This window comes from Lynx canadensis, chromosome A2 (genome assembly GCF_007474595.2).
Source record: "Lynx canadensis isolate LIC74 chromosome A2, mLynCan4.pri.v2, whole genome shotgun sequence".
NCBI lineage: Eukaryota > Metazoa > Chordata > Mammalia > Carnivora > Felidae > Lynx > Lynx canadensis.
The window spans coordinates 2463527-2485410 of record NC_044304.2 but is presented as its reverse complement, the minus strand read 5'-3'; the positions used below and the strand labels follow the sequence as shown (position 1 = coordinate 2485410).

Sequence of the window (21884 nt, the reverse complement as noted above, 5' to 3'; positions counted from 1 at the left end):
CGTGGTGGGTTATAGGGAGGGAAAAACACTGCACACTAGGGCTTTACTTTCATGTTCCGTCTCGCGGCTCAGGCGCCACCCCGCTGTCATGCCGCGGGGAAAACAAAATCCCCGCTCTCGCGGTGCTTGTGCAGGTGGAGAGGAAACACAGGCAATGAACAAAATTAAGGAACGTGTACAGGAAAACAGAGATGCTGTGGAGAAAAATAAAGCAGGGGGACAGAATAAAGGAACATTAGGAGTGAGGTTATGATTTCAACGCAGGCGGCTCAGGCAAGCTTCACTGAGGAGGGGGACACCTGAGCAAAGGAGCAAATATTTCAGCGAGGGAAGTGAACAGATACCTGGAGGGAAAAAAGGTTCCAGGTAGAGTAAGTAGCAAATGCAAAGGTCCTGGGGCAGCACCAGGCTCACATGATGGAGGAACAGTGAGAAGGCTTGGTGGCTAGGGCAGAGTGGGCGAGGGGGAGAGAGAGGGAAGAGGGAAGGGCAGGGAAGGGCAAGGGGTAGGTTGTACAGGACTTTGGGGACCACAGGGAGGACTTTGGCTTTTCCTCCAGGGAGGTGGGAGTCCTGGAGGGCTGTGGGCAGAGGACGGCGGGACCTGACCCGGGTGCTCACAAGCGCCCTCTGGTGGCTGCTTCAGGGAGGACAGACCGGGGGAAGCCAGGTGGGGCACGGGGAAGGGGGCAGAGGGGACTGTGCAGTCCAGGTGGGCGATGCGGGGCTGGGGGCACAGGAGACGGGGGATGTGGCCAGATCTGGGATGGATTTTCAACCCCAATGTTTTCAGGCTGAGCACCTGGAATGACAAGCGCATTTCCACCTCCTATGGGAGGAGCAGCTTTGGCAGGTAACCTGAGGAATTCTGACCTCCGAGCCCAGTTTGGGACGCCTCCCCAGTACCTAAGTGGAGACTGGAGGGGCAGCCGGCACACGGGGTGGTGGCTGGCGGGAGGGCCACACCCTTGACGGGGGGCGGGGCGGTAACCACCGATGGCCATGGTCAAGCGCTCACGCCGGCACCGTGGAGCCTCCACGAAGTCCCTGACCCACGGGGCTGGGAGAGCTCCCGGGCGGGTGACTGTGTCCGCGTGCCCCAGCCTCCTGGGGAGGAAGCTGCTGGGTGCCCTTCAGGAGGAACGGGCGAGAGAAGTGCCCTCCTGGGTTCTGTGGGCTGCCCTAGCAGATCATTCCGTGTGGGGAGGGGGTGGCGGGAGCCCCGAAGCGGGAACCCGCAGGGCCCGCGCTAATTCGGGTCGTCCGCGCCAGAACTAAACTGCAGGAAGCCCCACACATCTGGTGTGAAATGCGCTGGCAGCAGCAGACGTCGGGGTGGTAAATCCCGCGCCCGTGTCAGGGCTGCTGGTGACCGAGGGTCAGGTCAGCGGCGGGAATGTGGGCAGTGTCCCACGTGAGATTAGGCTCTGCTGTTACAGCCGTCTCGTCGCCATAAAACAGGTGGTTCAAGGCCGCACACGGAGAATGGGAGGGGGGCTGTGATGAGAACCGTAGCCCCGGCTCCCAGCCAGGCCCCCAAACCCCTTCCCCTCTGCCTCCGCCAGGGGCTGGGTGAGAAGGAGGGTCTGGGGGAGGCCAGGCTGGAGGGCCGGCTGGGCTGACTTTACCCCCGGGGACGGAGATGACCCGGAGCGCCTGGGGCGGGGCAGATTTCAAGAGCTGAGCTCGTCAACCCCCCCCACCTCCGCCATTAGAGGTTCCCCGACTGCAGCCCTGCACCACCCCCCCCCCCGACCATACTTGCGGAGTCACGGCTTTGGCAAACATAATTTAATAGGCATTGGACCCGGGGGGGGGGGGGGGCTCGTCCCTCCCCTCCCTGCCTAGTCCCAGGCTGGGGAGTCAGGGGCCCCGGCCCAGGCCCAAGGCGGCTGGGTCTGCCCCCAGCGCCTTTTCCGGCACCCCCACAGCCCCGGCCGGCACCCTCAGATGCCGGCTCCACGCGACCTCCACCCCCGACCGGAAATCTGGGGTGCCGCCGCCCCGCGCGAGCGGGGGACACAGGACGCACTCAGCCTGGCCCCAGGGGGACGGGGGAGCCAAGATCCCACCCACACGAGCTCGGTTTGATACGCAGCCGCGGGTGTGGCGTCCCAGGGCCCCGCAGGGGGAGGGAGGCCGCGGGCCGGCGGCTCTAGGCGGGCGCCGTTGCGCAGCTGCTCCCAGCCCCGTCCGCGATACTGGAAGGCCGGCCCCGTCTCCGTAGTCGTACATGTCCAGGGCACCTCGCAGCTCTCCCCGCACCACGGCGTCGGGGTCGGGCCGAGTGGGCCCCGCAGGGCGGCCAAGGGCAGGCGAGGCCGGGCGATGGCTCCCAGGTCCTCCGCGCACTCGCTGCCGCCCATGGGGCTTCTCGGTTGTGCCGGACCAGGGTCGGCCGCCAGCTGGGGCACGGCCGCCATCGTGCTGCCGCTGGCCAAGGACATAGCCGATCTCGTGGCGGAAGAGGCGCCGCCACAGCGCAGGCCTGCGGACGGAGGGGGCGCGGTCACTGGCTGGGCGGCGCCATCGGGGCAGGCCAGCGACCACGCCCCCGCCCGCCCGCACGCCTGCACTGCGGGGACCCAGGGCTGAGCGCCCGAGGGCAGAGAGGACCGGGAAAGGGGGTTCCCCGTCTCGAGGTGGTCAGTGCTGCTCAGGGGGAGGGACGTGGGGCCACGGGGGCAGGAGCGGCCGGATGGGCACGGCCTGGCGGTGGGCTCCCTGCGGGCTTCCTCCGGCAGGAGGAAGGCGGACCGGGCAGGAGGGGGCTTCCCCGGCCCAGGGTCCCGGCCCGCTGACTCCCGCCTCTCCCTGCCTCTGGATTCCGTGCTTGCCGGCGGGGTCAAGGGCTACCGGCGAGCCTGTACGCACGTCCGCACACGCTGCAGCGTTTAATAAGGGGACGGTCACGGGCACCCTGACCCCACTCCACACACAGGTCATGCTTCACACTGATGGGGAAACCACAGCCGGGAGACGGGTGGTGACTGCCCAAGACCAGACGCCCTCGAGGCCGAGCCAGGGCCCAAGGCCACCTGCCTGACTGTGCGGCCCCCGTTCTCAAGCAGCACCAGCCCCTCTGGGCTCCCGCCCGGCATCGCCGGGTCTCCCGCCCCTGACGCAGGGTCACAGCGATGACCAGGCGTCTCCTTGCCAGACAGGAAGTCATGGGAGGGCTGCGAGGGCTCTAAATCCTCAGGGGGCACGTCCCGGGCATCGGGCCACGGGGGACCAGGGACCGCCCGGGGAGAGGCCTGCAGAGCCGGGAGGGGAGAGAGAAAGGGTTCAGGGGTCCCGGAGCCACACCGCCGCGGATCGGATCGCTACTCTGCCGCTCGCCAGCCGCCGTCTCCTCGGGCAACCACCTCGGCCTTTCTCGGCCGCGGCTTCTCCCTCGGAGAACCGGAAGTCAGGGCGCCCGCCCACCAAGGAGGATGAGTTCTCGCGTGGGGAAGCGCCGGGGGCCGGGGCCGGGGCCGGGACGCACATTCCCTGGGTCACGCTGGCTCCGTGTCACAGCTGCAGCCGCTGAGCCTGACTGAGGGGCACTGACCATGACCCCCACCCCCCTCCCCGGACCCCGACTCACCCTCCGCAGCGCAAGGGCAGCCTCCTCGCAGCCGGCGTCGAGCAGGGCGAACATGGAGACGCGGGTACCGGTCGAAGAGTGGCTGGCCTTCGTCCAGCAGCACCTCCCGCAGCCGCCCCACGTCGCGCTCCTCAGCGGGAGGGGCCGGGTCCACCGACAGGTAGGGCCCTGCCACCGCGGGCTCCCCGCTGTGCTGCTGCAGCCACTCCAGCCGCCTGACAGCCAGTTGGCACGTCTCAGCCACCTGCGGGGACAGGGGTGCGCAGGTGGCCACTGAGGACACGACAGTGGACGTGAAGGCGCCCCTTCCCCAACCTCAGGGGCTCCAGATTTAACAGAAGCCGGAGGCAACAGACGCAGGAGTTAACTGATCGTTCCAGATTGGACATAGGCCAGCACGGGCTTTATGCGATCAGGGAGTGACGAGGAGGACAGACCAGGAGACTCAATGAGGAGGTGGCATCAGAGTGGAGCTGAGGCCAGAACCGAGTGAAAGAGTGAGGTGGGTGGAATGGCCAGTGCAAAGGCCCTGAGGCAGGACCCTGTGGACACGTCAGGGAAGAGCAAGCAGGCTGGGTGGGCAGAGGTGCGCCCCCAGGTGGTCAGGCCAGACTCGTCAAGGCTCACGAGCTGCAGCAGGTGCTTGGGATTCTGTCCTAAAGGTCATCGGAACACGTGAGTGCTTCCGGCCCGAAATAGGTCCTTTCACCCCCCCGGTACCCAGAGGACACTGAGGGAGAGGTACGGGAAGCAGACAACAGAAGCACCAAGTGAGGAACACACACGACCACACAGAAACCTGCACACGCGTGTCCGCGGCAACACGGCTCATGCAGCCAAAAAGCGAGAACGGCCCAAACGTCCCTCAGCAGATGAACAAAACGCGGCCCACCGCGCACGCGCACGTCCACAGATGAACGTCCAGAACAGGCTCATCCATGGGCACAGGAAGTAGATGAGACACTGACAAGGGTTGGGGGGCAGGGGAGTGACTACTGATGGGGCGGGGCTCCTTTTGGGGTGAGGGAATGTTCTGGAAGGAGAGATGATGGTTGCACACCTCTGTGGATGTTCTAAAAACCACTGAAGTGCACACTTTCGGAAGGTGAATTTTATGGTGTTAACATCTCAGTAAGGTCGCTCCCTGAAGAAGGAAGAAAGGCAGGCGGGGGGGACGGACCGTGGGGCGGACAGAAGTGGGTGGGCTCGGAGGGGTCCTGGTGGAGGGACTGGAAGGGCGGGAAAGGCGCGGCGCGTCAGCCGGGCAGGGGGGAATCAGGAGCCCGCAGCCACCCTGGCCGCCGCCCTCTGATCTTGTCCCGGCCAAGAGGTCGCCCTGGCAAGCAAACCCTGGTGAGGCTGGTCTAGGCAGGAGCGGGAGCGGGAGGGGTCAGGCGTTAGTTACCTCGATGACGGGGTCGGCGGAGTACTGTTTCAGGACCTCCAGAACTTCCGGGTTCCCGATGGCCCCCAGGGCCTCCCCTGAGAAGAAGAACCACGGACACCGTTCACTGTTGGTCAGGAAAGTAGGAAAAGCCCCGGATGCGGGGGTGGGGGGTGGGGGACGACACCAGCAAAACCACCTCCTTTGTGCTCCGTCCTCCCTACAGCTCTGTATGTATCTTGTGACCCACCCTGGCCCCGTGGACTGGAGCGGAGCGGGCACGGCCCCCAAGTGGTCTCAGTCGGCATCCCTTCCCCTGAATTTGGACTTGGCTGGAGCTGGGCTGAGACCTCTCCCGATCCCCGGGCCAGTGCACCTCCCCCCGGCCCCCCATGCTCTAGATGGGGAGACACAGGTGAGCATGACATTACGGCCTGGGGACACTGGGTAACATGGAGCTCCAAGGACACCCGGGCGAGGAGAGTTCGTGGGGGTGAGCCTGGAGGAGGGGGATCTAGGCAACGAAGTGAGGGAGGAAGGCCAGCGGACCCAGGCAGGGCTGGAGGAGGCTGACCGTCTCCGTGGGTCTGCACAAGCCCTGAGTGGGAAGAGACCCAAGGCCAGCAAACACTCGCTCCCACTCAACTCCTCCTCCGCTTGGCAGGCTGGTAGAGTGTGATGCTGCCCCCCATCGAGAACACCCCAATGTACCTGAATCCAAGTCAGGGCGTCCTCCTCTGCCCGCAGCCCTTCAGGGCCCCCACCTCCTTCAGGGCAAAAACCTAAAGTCCTCCCTTTGGCCCCCAAGGCCCCGCACAACCTGCCCTGTCCCCTTCCCGTCCTCCCCTCTCCTCCCTCTTGCTCACTCTGCTCCGGCCACAGGGACCTCTGTGCCACTCTCCCAAGGAACAGGCTGGGTACTGCCCCAGGACCTTTGCTCGGGCTGTATCCTGTGCCTGAGGCACTTTTCTCCAGATAACTGCCTTCCTTCACTCAGATCTCTGTCCACTGATTAAAAAGGGCAACACCCCTGGCACCCCCATCCTACTCCCTGCGTCATCGCCTCCTTAGCACTTCCATAACACGACGAGGTGTCCCGCACTCCCATACACTCAAAATAGCGGGACTTATGGGAAAGGTGAGGTTTGGAGTAGAGCACTCTTGGTGAAGGAGAGCTCCAACCGAAATAGCGACTGGCACATCGAGCGTCACCAGGGGCAGCGTGGGGATGGGGACAGCTCAGCATAGGTAGAGACCACTTCGGGGAACACTAAAAATACCTAAAAGGGTAAAATGGAAACAGCCGCCCTGTGCCCATCCACAAATGAGCTCGCTGGTCATAGAGGCAAGGCCTCAGCAGCACAGTCTTGCCGAGGATTTTATTCGTTCCTCCTGTTTCCTGCTGCCCTGGAGGTAAGAGGGCCTGGTACATAGCAGGTGCTCAATAAACACTGGCCCAGGGACTAAAACGAACACATGAAACAGACATCACAGGCTGGTGAGCTCACCACCTGGTTTTGTATCAGCAGAGAATGATTTTTATGTTTTTAAATGTCTTTCTCAAAAAAAAAATTTTTTTTTTGTTAAACGTTTTTATTTATTTTTGAGAGAGGGAGCACGCACGTGCAAGCAGGGGAGGGGCAGGGAGAGAGGGAGACAGAGGATCTGAAGTGGGCTCTACACAGAGAGCAGACAGCCCGACGCGGGGCTCGAAGTCACGAACCGTGAGATCGCGACCTGAGCTGAAGTCTGATGCTTAACCGCCTGAGCCACCCAGGCGCCCAAAATCGCTTTCTTTTAAATCAAAGGGACGAGGGACACCGGGGTGGCTCAGGCTTAGGTTAAGCCTCCAGCTCCAGACGTCGACTCAGGTCATGTTTTCACAGTTTGTGGGATCCAGCCCAGTGTCGGGCTCTGTGCCGAGTGTGGAGCCTGCTTGGGATTCTCCCTCTCTCTCTGCCCCTCCCCTGCTCGCGCTCCCTCTGTGTCTCTCAAAATAGACAAACTGCAAATCAAGAGGACGATAGTTCCCCACGTGAAAATGACGCGAACTTCAAACCTCAGCGTCCATCAGGGTCCACCTGCACGTGGCCACGCCCCTCCGGGGATGCCAGCTTACGGCGGCTTTACGCACAGTGGCACCGTTGAGTCCGGTGACGGAGTCTGTCCGGCCCGGGGTGGGGGTGGGGGTGGGGGTGGGCTGGAGACTTTACCCACCCTCCGCGGACCCAGCGTGCAGAGTTCGGCTAGATCACACGGGGGGCAGCTGGGGGGGGGGGGGGGGCCCCGAGGCAGAAGGGAAACAGCAGGCGGGTGAAGGCCAGGCGCCCTTGCCCTGGCCACTCACCGGCCTCGTGGCGCACCATGGGCTCCTGGCGGGTGTCACGCAGCACGTCCAGGAGCACGGGGATGGCCCGGGAGTCCCGCATCTGGCCCAGGCAGTAGGCCAGCTCGTGCTTGAGCAGGGCGGAGTCGTCGCCGAAGGCCCGGATGATCCAGGCGATGGCGCCCGGGCCGCCGAGCCCGCGAAGGGTGAAGAGCGCCCTGAAGCGGGCCTGCAAGGGCTGCTGGGGGTCCACCAGCGTGCGCCCCACCTCCTCCACCTCCTGCTCGGTCACCATGGCGCCGTCGCCTTCCTCCGCAGCCCCGCCGGGGGCCGAAGCTGGGGGCCGTGGGGCACAAGAACCTACGTGCGGAAAACCGAGAGCCCAGGTGAGAGGCGTCTTCCGCCCATCCGTGAACTTGTTCGCTTAAGAGTTAGGGCCCGGGTGGCCTGGACGTCTGGGTTGAAAGCCAGGGTCCGGCCCTGTCTACTTGCTGGGCGGCCTTCCGTAAGTCACCTTCCCTCTCTGGGCCTCTCGCCTCTGTACCGGCAAGGACTTCTGCCGGTCTGCGCCCCACGCCGTAGCCGGAGGGACCGCGGTGGTGGGTGGCCAACACAGCCCCCGGCGATCCCCACTCCGTGCGGCCCCTCTCACACCGGAAGGGCTGAACAACGGGACACGGAAGGGACGACAGGGACCCCCGAGGGCAGGTCACGAGAGACGCTGCGGCGTCCTCCTTGCCCGCGCTGGGGGAAGCCAGCCAGGGAGAGGCTCCGTCAGCCCCACGTAGGGGCTCGCGGGGCGAGGGACCGAGGCCTCTGGCCAATTGTCACGTGAGAGCAGGAGGCCGGGAGCAGCTCCTGCAGCCGAGGCGGCCCCAGCGGTGCCCTGACCGCAACCTCACGAGAGGTCGGAGCCAGAAGCTACCAGGCCCAGATGCCTGGCCCCGGGCAATGGTGTGAGGCTGCTGCTGCTTAAAGCTGCTGAGTACGGGGTGTGGAAACTGCACCAGGTCACTGTCCTGTATCCCCCTCCTGTGGCACCTTATGATTCCAAGCCCCCTGACGGTCCCCAAGGCCCTGCATGACCTACCTCGCCCCCTGCCAGCCCTCCCTCCTCTCCCCCTCCACCCCCTCGCTCACTCTGCTCCAGCCACAGAGGCCTCCTGGCTGTTCCTCCAACAGGCCAGGCCCAGTCCTGCCCCAGGACCTTTGCACGGACCTGTTCTCTTCCCCAGGAACACTCGTCCCCAGATGCCTCCCATGCTCATGCTCTCACTTCGTGGGTCTCAAATGTCACCTCCTCAGGGAAGCCTTCCCGGGTCACAGTCTTCACTGTTGTTCCTTTCCCTTGTTTTACGTTTCTTCAAAGCACTTACCACTACTAGACATCGCGTAAGATGTTTACCAGTTTAGCTGCTATGGCTGGTCTTACCCGTCACAGAACTCTGAAGGCAGGGACCGAGTCTATCTTGGTCACCACTAAACCCCCCCAGCACACAGTAGGCCCTCAATGAAACCAACAGCCCTCCCCGTAACAGCGGCTGACGTGCACAGAGCATCTGCTCTGTGACAGACACCTCTTCTTTTTTTTCCTCTTTTAATTTTTTTTTTTAACATTTATTTATTTTTGAGACAGAGAGAGACAGAGCATGAACGGGGGAAGGGCAGAGAGAGAGGGAGACACAGAATCCCAAGCAGGCTCCAGGCTCTGAGCCGTCAGCCCAGAGCCCGACGCGGGGCTCAAACCCACGGACCGTGAGATCGTGACCTGAGACGAAGTTGGACGCTCAACCGACTGAGCCACCCAGGCGCCCCGGCAGGCACCTCTTCTAAGCTCCCTATATTCGTGAGCTCCTGTGATTCTCCCCATAAAACTATGAGACAGGCACTAGGACTGTCACCCTTTTACGGGCGAGAGGGCAGAAGCCGAGAGGTTAATAACTCGCTTACGAACCGCGTAAGGAGTTATACATCCAGGTAGCCGGGCTCCAGAGTCAAGTTCTAAACCACAATTGTTCTGCCGAATGGATGGACTAAGATGAAATGACGGGGCGGGGCTGGGCTGGGCGGGGAGGAGGGGCTCCCTCTCCACCGTCCAGATCAACGAAGACCCGGCAGACGCTTCGTAAAGCAAGCCTTGGCGTGCTGCGTGGCCTTCCGGTTCCCTGCAGCGTCGGCAGGGCTGACCGGGCTTCATGAGGGAGGTGTGGCTGCCTGAGTGTGGATGACCATCGAAGGAGGGGACACCTTGAAATAAGGACCACCAGAGACCACAGAAACCAGGAGCCAGGGAGCTGGCAAGGCCTTAGGGGCCGTGAGATCTGACTCTCTTCTACACAGACGAGCAGCGACTTGTCTGGGGTCACCAAACAGGACCCAGGACTCCTGCCTCCCAGTCCGTGCGGGGTCGCCCTCAAGACACCTGGAGAGGGCCCTTCATGGCCTACTCATCACCCCCAGCGTCCTCAGATGCCTGGGAATGAGGGGAGATGTGGCCAACAAGGCAGCTCCAGCTACGGGAGAGGAACGTGAAGACAAAAGAGGGCAACACCTGAACTGGGGCAAAAGTCTCTGGGCTTGGCTTCCTCGTTTGGAATAAAACTATTAGCAGCTCACGAGCCGGGCTTCCTTCCAGTCTCTGTTCAGATATTAAAGTACAGGCAGGAATCCCCTGAGCACCCAGCTTTAACAACGCAAACCCTCCACCGCCCTGCACTTCTGTTCCTCGTGGCTTTCAGTGTTCCCCGCGGCCTCTAACAGCACCCGCGTCCAGTACATTTCACTCATCTGTTTCTTACTAGAAAGTCGGCGCCACAGAGACGGGACTTTATGTATAAATAAAGATAAATCTGTACCACACGCACACGCGGACGGACCCAGGTATATATACTGTTCTGTTCACTGCTATGTCCCCAAGGCCTAGCACGGGATCGGTCACCATGGCAGGAGGTGCCCAATCCTTAGTTGTTGAATGAACCGAACGTCTCCTGCGCACCAGGCATCGTACTAGGCACTCCATGCCCGGCGTAAATCTGTATCATTCATAAGATGGGTAGAAGGGGCACATGGACCCAATGAAGCGATGCTCGTAGAGCACCTCCTACAATTGCTGGCACTTAATGGGCCCTTGGACAAACCAGAGCTACTGTTAAATATTCCTGCAGGGAGCCCCAAACCCACTTCTGTGCCCAGGAGGGTGCCCCAAGCCACCTGGAAGCCCGCAAATCATACTTTCGACCCATTTTTCAGTGGGAAGCGGGGGGCAAGGGTGTGGGCGCGGGGTGGAGGGGATCAGCCCCCAACCAAGGCGGAATCCGGGAATCCGCTCGCCCCCGTGAAAGCCTCTTAGAAGAAGACACGGTGGATTAGTAAGGGATGGAGAGAGAGGAGACGAGGATCCTCAACCCTCCGCCCCCCCATCCCGGACCTACCTAAACCAAGAATTCCCAACAAAGAGATACCTGGTAATCAACGCTCCTCCAGGAAGGGATTCCCTCGGGGCTGCTCGCAGGTTCCCCCCCCCTGGAAGAGAACCCGAGGAACTGGATGCCCCAAGATCTGTCTACGTGGGTCCCCAAGTACTGGATCCCTCACGCCGCTGGATCGCCCAGAAATCTCGAGAAAGGGGTCGCCCGATATGGGAACCCCGAGCACGCTCCGGCTCCCTGGCTCCCCCCAACGAAGGGATCTCCGGCGACAAGGACCCCGCAACCCGGGGAAAGAGTTCGCCCGGACTCTAAACCCCTCAGGAGGAGGCCCCTCGACTCCCCCCCCCCCCCCCCGCCCCCCAAGCAACGAATCCCAGAGACTGGACCCCCTCCCGCGGCGTCCTCCCCCTGCCCGCCCGCCAGGCCGCGGCCACGTACCGCGCTCTCTGCTGCCAGAACGCCCGAGCGATCTTCCGGAAGACAAGGAACGCCGAGCCCGCCCGCTCCCTCCGCCGCCACCCGCGTCTCACCAACCGCGACGCTCGCAGCGCGCTCCGGGACCCGCCATCTTCCCGCCCACGTGACCGGCCCGGACGGCACCAACACAGCCCTCGGGGGGAGTTCCAGTCAAAGTCTCCGCGGCGGGAGAGAGGTCTGGAAGCATGAGTCGGCGCCTGGGCCACAGCTCACACTTAAACACCGGATGGAGTCCACGGACATCCCTCAGGGAAGGGCAAGGGCAACCTTCATTCTTTCCCCGGAAGAGATTCTCTCCGGCCTCCCCACCCGCTTCGGTCAGTGGAAATGGTTTGTGCCGATTCAGGCCGGAGCCCGGGGCCGGCTAGCAACGGAACCTGCGCGGCGCTCCTGGGGCGTGGCCAAGTCCTGGGGGCGGGGCCAGTGGCTTCAGGGGGCTGGACGCGAGCTCTGGAGGGGAGGGTTCGCGTCCTTTCCCCCACGCGGTCAAGTTGTTCATCGCTCGCGTAACAAATAGCTAATGGAGGCGGAGGACAAGACAGCCTGCAATCCATAACCTCGTAAACCTCCCAGCCTGCTTGTCTGAGGGAGACAGACAGTAAATAAATAAAATACATGTTAGATCGTGACGCGTGTTAAGGGGAACAAAGTATTCAAGCAAGGTGTATGTGTGGGGTGTGAAGTCTTAGGGGGCGTGGCCACAGACCGAGGTGATGACTTATATGAGGGCGGGAAGGAGCCGTGGGGATGTTTGGGGATAGAGCCGCCCAGACAGAAGAAGGACTTGGCTTCACTCTGACAAATGAGAAGCCACAGAAGTGTTCTAATCAGGGACATTCTGAACAGGCTTTTTTGGACTGGTAGGCAGAAAATCGATATTAGGAGGGTGGAAGCAAAGAGACCAGAAGTACTCAGATTCTGGATTAATTTTGTTTATTTTTATTATGATTTTTTTTTTTTAGAGATTTTAAGTAATTTCTACACCCACACGTGGGGCTTGAACTCACACCCCCCGAGATCAAGAGTGGCGCACGACACTCGCTGAGCCAACCAGGCTCCCCTGAATTAATTTTGGAGGTAGGGCAAACAGGATTTGAGGAAGGATTGGATACGGAGTTTCGGAGCAAGAGGGCTCTCCAGGATAAGTGCAAGGTTTCTCACCAGTACCTGGATGCCATTCTTACCTTCCCAACCTATCCATCCAGGGTCTGAAATAGGGTCGGAATCCCGTCACTTTTTCCTCATCTTACTGCCCCCGTGAGGGTCCAGACTACCACTGGCTGTCACCAGGATGCCGTCCACACAAGACAAAGCAAGCTTTTAGGCAGTTATGTCCAAACAGTATAGTATTCCTCAAAAAGTTAAACATACCATACGGCCCAGCAATTCTGCTCTTAGATATATATCTAAGACATACACTCAAACAGGTAATTGTATACCCGTGTTCACAGGACAATTATTCCCAGGAGCCTCAGGCCCTGGTAACCTCGATCGTATTTTTTGTCTCTTCGGATGTTATTCGCCTAGGGACCTCCAGCGAGTGGGATCATGCGGGACGTGTCCTTTTGTGTCGGGCTTATTCCACTGAGCACAATGTCCTCAAGGTCCATCCAGGTTGCGGCAGGTGTCAGGATATCCTTCCTTCTTAGGGCTGAATACTGTTGCATATGGTGTGGATGGACCATGGTTTGTTTATCTCTTCATCTGTTGATGGACATTTGGACTGTTTCCACCTTTTGGCCATCGTGAATAAGACCGCTGTGAACATCAGCGTGCAAGAATCTGTTTGCTTCCCCGCTTTCAAATCTTTTGGGCAGATACCTATGAGCGGGATTTCTGGATCCTATGGGAAGACTACGTTTAACTTTTTGAGGCACTGCTGAACCGTTTTCCACGGTGGCCTCACTATTCTACATCCTGGCCATCCTGGCCCGAGGGTTCCAATTTTGCCACATCTGCGCCTTTAAAAAAAAAAGGTATATTCATCTTTTGAGAGACAGAGAGAGACACACACAGAGCGCAAGCAGGGGAGGGGCAGAGAGAGAGAGAGAGAGAGAGACCCAGAATCCGAAGCAGGCTCCAGGCTCCGAGCTGTCAGCACAGAGCCCGATCCGGGGCTCGAACCCATGAATTGTGAGATCATGACCTGAGCCGAAGTCAGATGCTTAGCCAACTGACCCACCCAGGCGCCCCTGTACTTTTTGATAGTAGCTGTTCTAATGGATGTGAGGTGTGCAATTTATTTTGATATGCATAATTGTGTGTGTGTGCTTGTGTGCGTGCGTGTGCGTGTGGTTAGCTATATAATAGAGCAGATACAGCCGTATGTGAACTGGGGAAAGTGGATGGTGGGCATATGACAGCTGTACAATTCTTTAAACTTTTCTTTTTTTGAAAAAGGTGTTTATTTATTTTCTTGACAAATAGCACAAGTGGGGGAGGGGTAGAGAGACAGAGAGAGAATCCCAAGCAGGCTCTGTGCTGCCAGGGCAGAGCCTGACTTGAGGCTCAGTCTCCCGAACCGTGAGATCATGACCTGAGCCAAAATCAAGAGTTGGCCACTTAACGCACTGAGCCACCCAGACACCCCTAACCTAAACTTTTTGATACATTTGCAAGTTTTCACCGGAACAATGGGTGGCAGGGAAAAGGCGGACTACTATTCCCAGCATTTAAAAATTTCAAAGTCAGGGGTGCCTGGGGGAACTCAGTGGGTTAAGCGTCCGACTTCAGCTCAGGTCATGATCTCGCGGTCTGTGAGTTCGAGCCCCGCGTCGGGCTCTGTGCTGACCGCTCCGAGCCTGGACTCTGTGTCTCCCTCTCTCTCTACCCCTCCTCCGCTCATGCTCTGTCTCTCTCTGTCTCAAAAATAAATAAAAACATTAACAAAATGAAAAGTTTCAAAGTCAGGGGCGCCCGGGGGGCTCAGCCGGTTTAGCGTCCGACTTCGGCTCACGTCACGATCTCACAGTTCATGAGTTTGAGCCCCGCGTCAGGCTCCGTGCTGATGGTGCGGAGCCTGCTGGGGATTGTCTCGCTTCCTCTCTCTCTCTCTCTGCCCCTACTCATACGCGCTTCCTCTCTCTCTCTCTCTCTTACGATAAATAAATAAACTTTAAAAAATCATAAACATTTGGAAGTTAAACATACGAAAAGTGTTTTCACTTTGAAAGGTGGAAAAGAAGCGTTGTTGCAACATTATTTGCAATGGCAAGAAGAAAAGTTGGAAAAAAGTCCTGAAGGACAGCCTCTCCTCTGCCTCCAGGGCGCCCAGCCCCCACTGTCACTCAGCTGGACCCCAGCAGTCCCTTCTAGCCTGTCCTCTCCCCTCGCGGTCCGTCCTCCCCGCAGCAGCCACGAGAGGGCGCCTGTGAACACCTGAGTCAGGTCCCGCCCTCCCCTGCCCACAGCCCTCCAGGACTCCCACCTCCCTCAGGGTAAAAGCCCAGATTCTCCCCACCGCCCCCAAGGCCCTCCGTGGTCTGCCCCAGACCCCTCCTTGTCCTCCCCTTCTCCCTCTCTCCCCCTCACTCAGTGTGCTCCAGTCAAATGGGCCTCCTCGCTCTTCTCCAGTATCCCAGGCAGGTCCTGCCCCAGGGCCTTTGCACGTGCTATGCCCTCTGCCCGGATTGCTGTTCCCTCTGGCACTCCCATACCTGGTTCTCTTCCTCCTCCGGGTTTCTGCTCACATGCACCTCCATATGGCCTTAGCTACCATATTTTAAGCTTTCACTCCCCTTAGTAGTCCCAACCCCATAGACCCCCCCCCCCATCCCAACAAGGCTCTGCACGTTCTAACCCAATACATCGTTTACTCTAAGGCCCTGTTTTTCTCAACGTCTGTCCCCTCGTCTTGAATGTCAGCTCCATGAGGCCAGGGCATTTCCCAGGACAGCTGGAGCAAAGGCCCTGAGGTCGGGATGGACATTCAGAGCACCAGCCAGGTTGGCGGGAGCTGAACGAGGGAGGGGGGGGAGCGCAGCGGGCGGAAGCGATTTGCGCTGTGATTAATCCAGACAGATGGTGGCCTCGAAGGAGCCCCAATCCTCTTACCCAAAGCCCCTTAATATTTCCGCCACGCGGGTCACCTCCAGGCCTCTCCTGCTGCGGGCGGCCACCATGCCGGGGCTGGCGGTCGAGGAGGGGATGGAGGGCTGGAGCCCGGCCCCGCCGCTCTACGAGGAGTACCGCCCGCCGCCCCTGGATGCCATCCGCCTGCCCAGGTATGTGCTGTACCTGCTGCTCGCGGCATTCCTGGTGGTGGCCGTGGCCTACGCCATTGTGGGGCATCTCATCAAGGACCTCGCCCACGACCTGGCCGGTGAGCCGCTACCCACCACGGGCCTGGCTGGGGGCAGTGCTGGGCCACCCCGGGGCGGGGGGGCGGGGACAAGGGCCTCTTGTAGCCAGGCAGGGGGCGGAGGGCGGATGGGCCCCCGGGGGGGGGGGGGGGGCTCCTCACCGGCGTCCTACCGCAGACTGGGCCTTTGGCCCGAAACCAGACCAGGAGGACGCCCCCCAGGAGCTGCGCCCGAGCCTGGAGGGGGAGGATCTGGAGGAGCTCGATCTGCAGCTGGCCCTGGCCTGGCGGGGCGACGAGGACCCTGGCGGGGGCACCGACGCAGCCCCCGCAGAAGCCTCCGCCGGGGCTCCCCGCCGCCCTTCGATTGCCTTCAAGGACCCCCCTGGCCGAAGCTCCTTCTGGAGGCTGAACTGAGCTGGGCCCTGCCCTCTGGCCTGGCCCCGGGTTTGAACCCCTCTGGCGGTTGTGTAGCCTGGACTTGGGCGCGCAGGACCCCTTGTTCCACTGATCTGCCCTGTCTTGGCACAGAATGTTCTCGTTCTTGGCGGGCAGGTCTCCCAGTGGTTGGCACTTCCCGCCTGTTTCCCCCTTGGCCCCAGAGCCTAATCCCGCCCGGCCTCCACCAAGAAGATGTTTTTAAAAGAGTGATAATGGTGGCTAACCGTGACCTAGTGCTTAGCCTGTGCCTGCTGTTGTGCTCGGTGAGCCTTTTCCCTGTGATCCTCGCGGGCAGGACTCACTTGCCCCCATTTAACAGATGGGACAATGGAGGCACGAAGCCCAGAAAGGACTTGCTTGCAGCAGAGAGAACTTTTTTGTGGCCAGAGGCTGGTTCTGTGACCTGCCTTCGGAAGCAGAAGCCCCAAGGCGGGGTTCTGCCCCCGGTCTTCCAGATCTGCTCGGTCCCCACCCCGGCCTCCTTCCCAGGCTCTGCTGCTGGGCCCCCGCTCGATCTGCCGGTCCCCGGGTGGGGGGGGGGTCCTGACTTCCCAGCTAACCCGAGAATTCCTGGAGGACAGTGCCTGAGGCTTCCTCCCTCCCGTCTGAGCTTTGCACAGAATAGGGCACACAGTAGGGGCTTCATACGTACCGCCTGGGTGGTCGGGGTGGGCTCGCTCTGAACTCCACCGCTCCGCTGGGTGGCCTGTGGTCTATAGTCAGACGGCAGGGAGGGAGGAGGCCCCAGGGATGCGTAGGCCCTCCATAAGGCCATGTGCAATGACGCTGTTATCCCCCAGTGCCCCCCGGACCCCCCCCCCCCGGGCCCTGCAGAGGCCCCCACTCCGGGCCTCCTGCCACGTGCCCGGGCCGTGGCTGTCCCATGACAGCTGGGCTGCAGCACTCCCTCACTTGGGCAGGGTCCCCTATCTAATCAGCCCCGGGGACCAAGGTTGACGGGCAAGAGAGCCTGGACCCTGAGTCATCGGCTGCCTGGTTGACCCATTCTCCAGCCATAAGGGCGTGGGTGGATTTGGAGATGCCCGGTGGGCACGCGGCCCAGCACTTCCTGTCCCTGTGCTCATCCCAGCCTTGGCTCTGGGTGACCGGGGTTCAGATCCCAGCTCGCAAAATTTCCGTGTAACCTCTGTGCTCCTGGCCTCCTCGAGCTTCTCTACGACATGGGGGCATAACATTTTGTGGGGAGTTCGGAGACGGAGACATAGCGACGCGTGGAGGCCCATCGCAGCCGGGCCCCTGCCGCAGGGAGCCTGGGAGCCTGGCGGTTGGGTCCTGGGGCAGGGCCCAGGGTGGAGGGGGCTGGACTCCCCGCGTTAATTGTTATTTCAGGTCCAGAGTCTGACCTCCCGGTGGGGAGGGGAGGAGGGAGGGCCCCCTCCGGGTCTGGGCCTGCCCCACCCCTGGGCCCGCCTGCCGCTGTATCCAGGGCTGGGCAGGGCCTAGACCGGGCCTGACCTTGACTGTGCCTTGCTGCTGGCTCCTCCGCGGCCATGGGGACCCCGGAGACCCTTTTCCTGCTCAGCGCCCTGCTCCTGTCAGCTGCCGAGGCTCAGGAGGGTAGGGCTGGGCCCTGGACCCGGGGTGGCGGGGGAGTGGTGGGGAGCGGTTGTGGGATGGGCTCATCCAAAGGCTCACCTTCTCCCCATTTTTCATGATGAGGACCTGAGGCCTCTGAGAGGAGGGGGCAGGGAGATGAGGAATGGGGCCCGGCCCCTCTTGGAGCGCCGCCCCCCCCCAGCCCCTCCACTCCCTCTGGGCCTCCCTCCCCGTCCCTGAGGCCAATCCTGCCTGTCACAGCCCCTGGCCCCCTCCTGGTCTCTAGAGCCGGTCTCTGAAACCCAGCCCCTTTCCAAGACCCCATCTGCTTGAGCACCCCCAGCACCGCTCCCCTCTCCCCTGTCGGGGGCCAGGCCCCCGGCCTCCCCATCTCTGAGTCCCACCTGCCCCACCTTCGGACAGCCGCGCAGCGTCACCTGAAGCCCTGGCTGGTGGGCCTGGCAGCCGTCGTGGGATTCCTGTTTATCGTCTTCCTCCTCATGCTGGCCAACCGCATCTGGTGCTCCAAAGTGAGGTGGGAGCCCCTCTCCCCGCTCCCTTGTCCCCGTCCCCGTCCCAAAGTGCTGGGCGCCCCTCCCCCTCTCTGCCTCTCTCTGGTCCCTTCTTCTGTCTCCCCATTTCCCTGTCGCTGCTCAGACCCCCACCTCACAATCCAGGACACCTGCCTTCCTTTCTGTAGTTCGTGAGCCCCAGCTCACGGCAGAGGGGCCGAGGGTCTCCCTACCTCCTGCCCTTCAACCCCCCTCACCTCCCCCCGCCCCGTTTCTATCTCTCCTACAGGGCTGAGGATGAGGGGGAGCCCAGGTTCAGAATAGAGACCAACCAGGATGTGGACCTGAGGTACCGCCTGTGTGAACGTGGGTGGCTGTGTGCGGGGTCAGGGGGTCTGTGTGCGCCCTCTCCGGGGGTGGGGAGGCACGGGTGGGCACAGATGACCTCCTGCTCTTGAACACTTCAAGCACATTCCCGCCCCGGGGCCTTTGCACCTACTGTTCTCGCCGATTGGAACACCCTTTGCCGTGTCTTCCGGCTGGCTCCTCCTTCAGTCCCTGCTCAGATCTTTCTTCCTCACAGAAGCCCACCCTGACTACCAGCTCTCCTGACGCTCTGTGTCCCCAAGCAGTGCGTTTTTCTTTGCATTTAACACCAGCTGAAATTCTCTTAGTCATTTACCGCCTTCTCGACACTACACGGTAGCTTCCAATTGATGAATAGAACTTAGCTTCAGTCCCGGCTGTGTGCCCAGTGCTCAGCACAGGGCCCGGCACCCAGTAGGCACTTGGCAAATACGTGTTGAATAAGACGGTGGTGTGGGATTGTGTGGGTGTCTGTGCACAAGCGTGTGGTTTGTTGTGGGTGACTCTCCTGGACTCAGTGCCTCCTATGGTCCTGACTGCTTTCAGGCACGATTCTGATGGGAAGGCTCAGGGAGGTGGCAGGGCGGGGGACCTTCCGGTACAACATCTCAACTTGGGCAAAAGTTGGGGGATAGGAGTAGGAGGGCAGGAGAGGGGAGGAGGCCAGTCTGACTGGAAGATTCTCAGTTGAGACCAAAATGTACAGAAGGAGAGGTGCAGGCCTGATGGCTTGCTTTGTCTAAGACCCAGTGCAGTTCCAGCGAAATGTGATTCCCACTCCCAAGATGTGCTGGAGGTTGTAGAATCCACCAGGGTTCCTATGTTGGTAGTTTTCTCCCTGCCTTGTTCATTCCTCCATCCGTCCATCCATTCTTCTGTCCATCATCCATCCACCCATCCATCCATCCATCCGTACGTCCATCCATCCATCCATCCATCCGTCTGTCCATCCATCCGTCTGTCCATTTTTCCATCCATTCTTCCATCCATCTATCTGTCCATCCATTCTTCTGTCCATCATCCATCCATCCATCCATCCATCCGTCCATCCATTCATCCACCCATCCATCCGTCCATCTGTCTGTCCATCCATCCATCCATCCATCCATCCTTCCATCTATCCATCTGTCCATCCATCCATCCATCCATCCTTCCATCCATCCATCCATCTGTCCATCCTCCCATCCATCCATCCATCCATCCATCCATTCTTTCATCCAGTCTTCCATCCATCCATCCATCCATCTGTCCGTCCATCCATCCATCCATCCATTCTTCCATCCATCCATCCATCCATCCATCTGTCCATCCATCCATTCTTCCATCCATCCATCCATCCATCCATCCATTCTTCCATCCATCTATCTGTCCATCCATTCTTCTGTCCATCATCCATCCATCCATCCATCCATCCATTCTTCCATCCATCCATCCATCCATCCATTCTTCCATCCATCCATCCATCCATTCTTCCATCCATCTATCTGTCCATCCATTCTTCTGTCCATCATCCATCCATCCATCCATCCATCCATCCATTCTTCCATCCGTCCATCCATCCATCCATCCATCCGTCTGTCCATCCATCCATCCATCCATCCATTCTTCCATCCATCCATCCATCCATTCTTTCATCCAGTCTTCCATCCATCCATCCATCCATTCTTCCATCCATCCATCCATCCATCCATTCTTCCATCCATCCATCCATCCATCCATCCATTCTTCCATCCATCTATCTGTCCATCCATTCTTCTGTCCATCATCCATCCATCCATCCATCCATCCATCCATTCTTCCATCCATCTGTCCATCCATCCATCCATCCATCCATTCTTCCATCCATCCGTCTGTCCATCCATCCATCCATCCATCCATTCTTCCATCCATCCATCCATCTGTCTCTCCATCCATCCATCCATCCATCCATTCTTCCATCCATCCATCTGTGTGTCCATCCATCCATCCATTCTTCCATCCATCTATCCATCCATCCATCCATCCATCCATCCGTCCATCCATCTGTCCATCCATCCATCCATTCCCCTACCCACCCATCTACCTACTCACTCACCCATCCATCCACCTGCCCATTCCCCCCCCATTATCCCAGTGATCTATCCCCCCACCCACCTATCTACACTCCTATCCATTCATCCATTGACATTATTCTTTCCTTCCTCTAATCAATCTACACCTATCACTCCGTCTACCTATTCCTCCCTCCATGCAAGCTTCCATTCACTTCTCTACTTATCTACCTATCCATCCATCCGTCCATCCATCCATTCTCCCATCCATCCACCTGCCCACCCATGGGATGGTTGGTTGAGCCTTAGTTTCTGCCTTTGCGGAAAAGAGATAAGGCTTCCTCACAAGGACTGTTTCGGGGACTCAACAAAGATACTTTTTCTAAAACACTCGTCACAAGGCCTGGCACAGGAAAGCGTCCATTAAATACGAGCGACTCTGTTTCTTATCGTGGTCTGGGGCCTTTGTATTCATACAGTGAAAGAGACAAGAGGAAGAAGAGAGACGAGATACAGGAGGAGAAGGAGAAGAAGGCTGAGAAGGAAGGAGAGAGAAACTTGGGGCTGGAGCTGGAGGAGGAGGAGCCCGGAGATGATGAGACAGTCAAGAACACAGCCATGTGAAGACTCACCGCACACTTCTTCCAGGCAGCCCCCCAGAGGTACCCCTTCCACACCATACAAGCAATGACCTGGATGCGAAGCCAGCCCGACATTCCACGTGGAGTTGAGAACACCGCTCCCAGAAAGAAGACCGGTGGAACTCGCCCTGCCCCTCAGGGAGGGCTCTCCGTGCGCTACACGCTTGGGCTTTATCCGCCCTCCTTCCCGATGTGTCTGCCTAGTGATTCCTGGACTTGGAGCACATTCTTGGTTATGGAGAAACCCCCGAGCCCTCTGCCATCTCCTGGCCCCACCTACTTCTACCCACTGCCTGATTTCTTTTCCCTCTCCCTGATATCTGTTGTCCAGAACCTCCCCCGTCCCTCTCCGCCCCGGGACCAGCACGGGGCCGGGGCTGCCTTCTGGGGACCTGCATTAAAGAATTGATAAGAGCCCTCCAGAAGGGCCCCTGTTGTCTCGTGGGACTCAGTTTCCCCCTGGGGGAGGCGGCTTTGGGGGTCGGGGCCAATGCCTGTGCGGGTACGGAACAGCAAGTTGCCCCGTGCCCAGATGCCCCGGCACCCTGCACACTCTCCGTGCAATCTCGAGTTTGCTGCCCTGAGCCCTGGACTTTGAGCCCCCAGAGAGCCGTATCCTGGGAAATCGCCGCTCCTCCACCCCCCCGGGGTCACGTGGCTCCATCCTGGGGAACTGGGTCTGGGAGGCTGCAGGTGCCGCAGGGTTCCCTGCTGTCTTGGGATGGGACAGTGCTTCCTCCTCCCAGTTTCCAGCTTCCTCTTTCACTTCCGCCTCTCCGGGCCCTGGGCCTTGTCCGGCATGTTAACTATTTGTTAATGGGGACCTTGAT

The 21884-nt window shown here is 60.0% G+C and overlaps 2 protein-coding genes across 4 annotated transcripts; one reads left to right on the top strand and one right to left on the bottom strand.

The window, feature by feature from the left end:
- Positions 1-1924: 1924 nt before the first annotated feature.
- Positions 1925-11531, bottom strand: DOHH (deoxyhypusine hydroxylase). 3 transcript variants are annotated; one of them, XM_030292450.1, is made up of 6 exons: positions 11169-11531; positions 10764-10824; positions 7324-7662; positions 4998-5074; positions 3593-3836; positions 1925-2488 (listed from the first exon to the last, which is right to left on the bottom strand). In XM_030292450.1, exons 3-6 carry the CDS (start codon positions 7595-7597, stop codon positions 1947-1949), a joined length of 1137 nt encoding a protein of 378 aa, XP_030148310.1. In that variant the 5' UTR covers positions 7598-7662; positions 10764-10824; positions 11169-11531; the 3' UTR covers positions 1925-1946. The 3 variants fall into 3 exon arrangements, with proteins under 3 accessions (XP_030148310.1, XP_030148316.1, XP_030148326.1); XM_030292456.1 differs by lacking the exon at positions 10764-10824; XM_030292466.1 differs by lacking the exons at positions 7324-7662; positions 10764-10824; positions 11169-11531 and adding an exon at positions 6257-6579.
- A 5783-nt stretch (positions 11532-17314) lies between these two features.
- On the top strand, positions 17315-21037 carry LOC115498950 (small integral membrane protein 24-like). The gene is made up of 4 exons (XM_030292598.1): positions 17315-17526; positions 17929-18040; positions 18307-18366; positions 20893-21037. The coding sequence occupies exons 1-4, from the start codon at positions 17460-17462 to the stop codon at positions 21035-21037; spliced, it is 384 nt and encodes a 127-aa protein (XP_030148458.1). The 5' UTR covers positions 17315-17459.
- The last annotated feature ends 847 nt before the right edge of the window (positions 21038-21884 follow it).

Bases quoted from the DNA above. Each gene is read 5' to 3' on its own strand.
- DOHH (XM_030292450.1), bottom strand. From the start codon at position 7,597: ATGGTGACCGAGCAGGAGGTGGAGGAGGTGGGGCGCACGCTGGTGGAC. The intron at 5,075-7,323 runs GTGAGTGGCCAG...TCTTCTTCTCAG, and splicing joins CATGGTGCGCCACGAGGCCG to GGGAGGCCCTGGGGGCCATC. The intron at 2,489-3,592 runs GTGAGTCGGGGT...CTCCGTCCGCAG, and splicing joins CTGCCCTTGCGCTGCGGAGG to GCCTGCGCTGTGGCGGCGCC.
- LOC115498950 (XM_030292598.1), top strand. From the start codon at position 17,460: ATGGGGACCCCGGAGACCCTTTTCCTGCTCAGCGCCCTGCTCCTGTCA. The intron at 17,527-17,928 runs GTAGGGCTGGGC...ACCTTCGGACAG, and splicing joins AGCTGCCGAGGCTCAGGAGG to CCGCGCAGCGTCACCTGAAG. The intron at 18,367-20,892 runs GTACCGCCTGTG...GTATTCATACAG, and splicing joins AACCAGGATGTGGACCTGAG to TGAAAGAGACAAGAGGAAGA.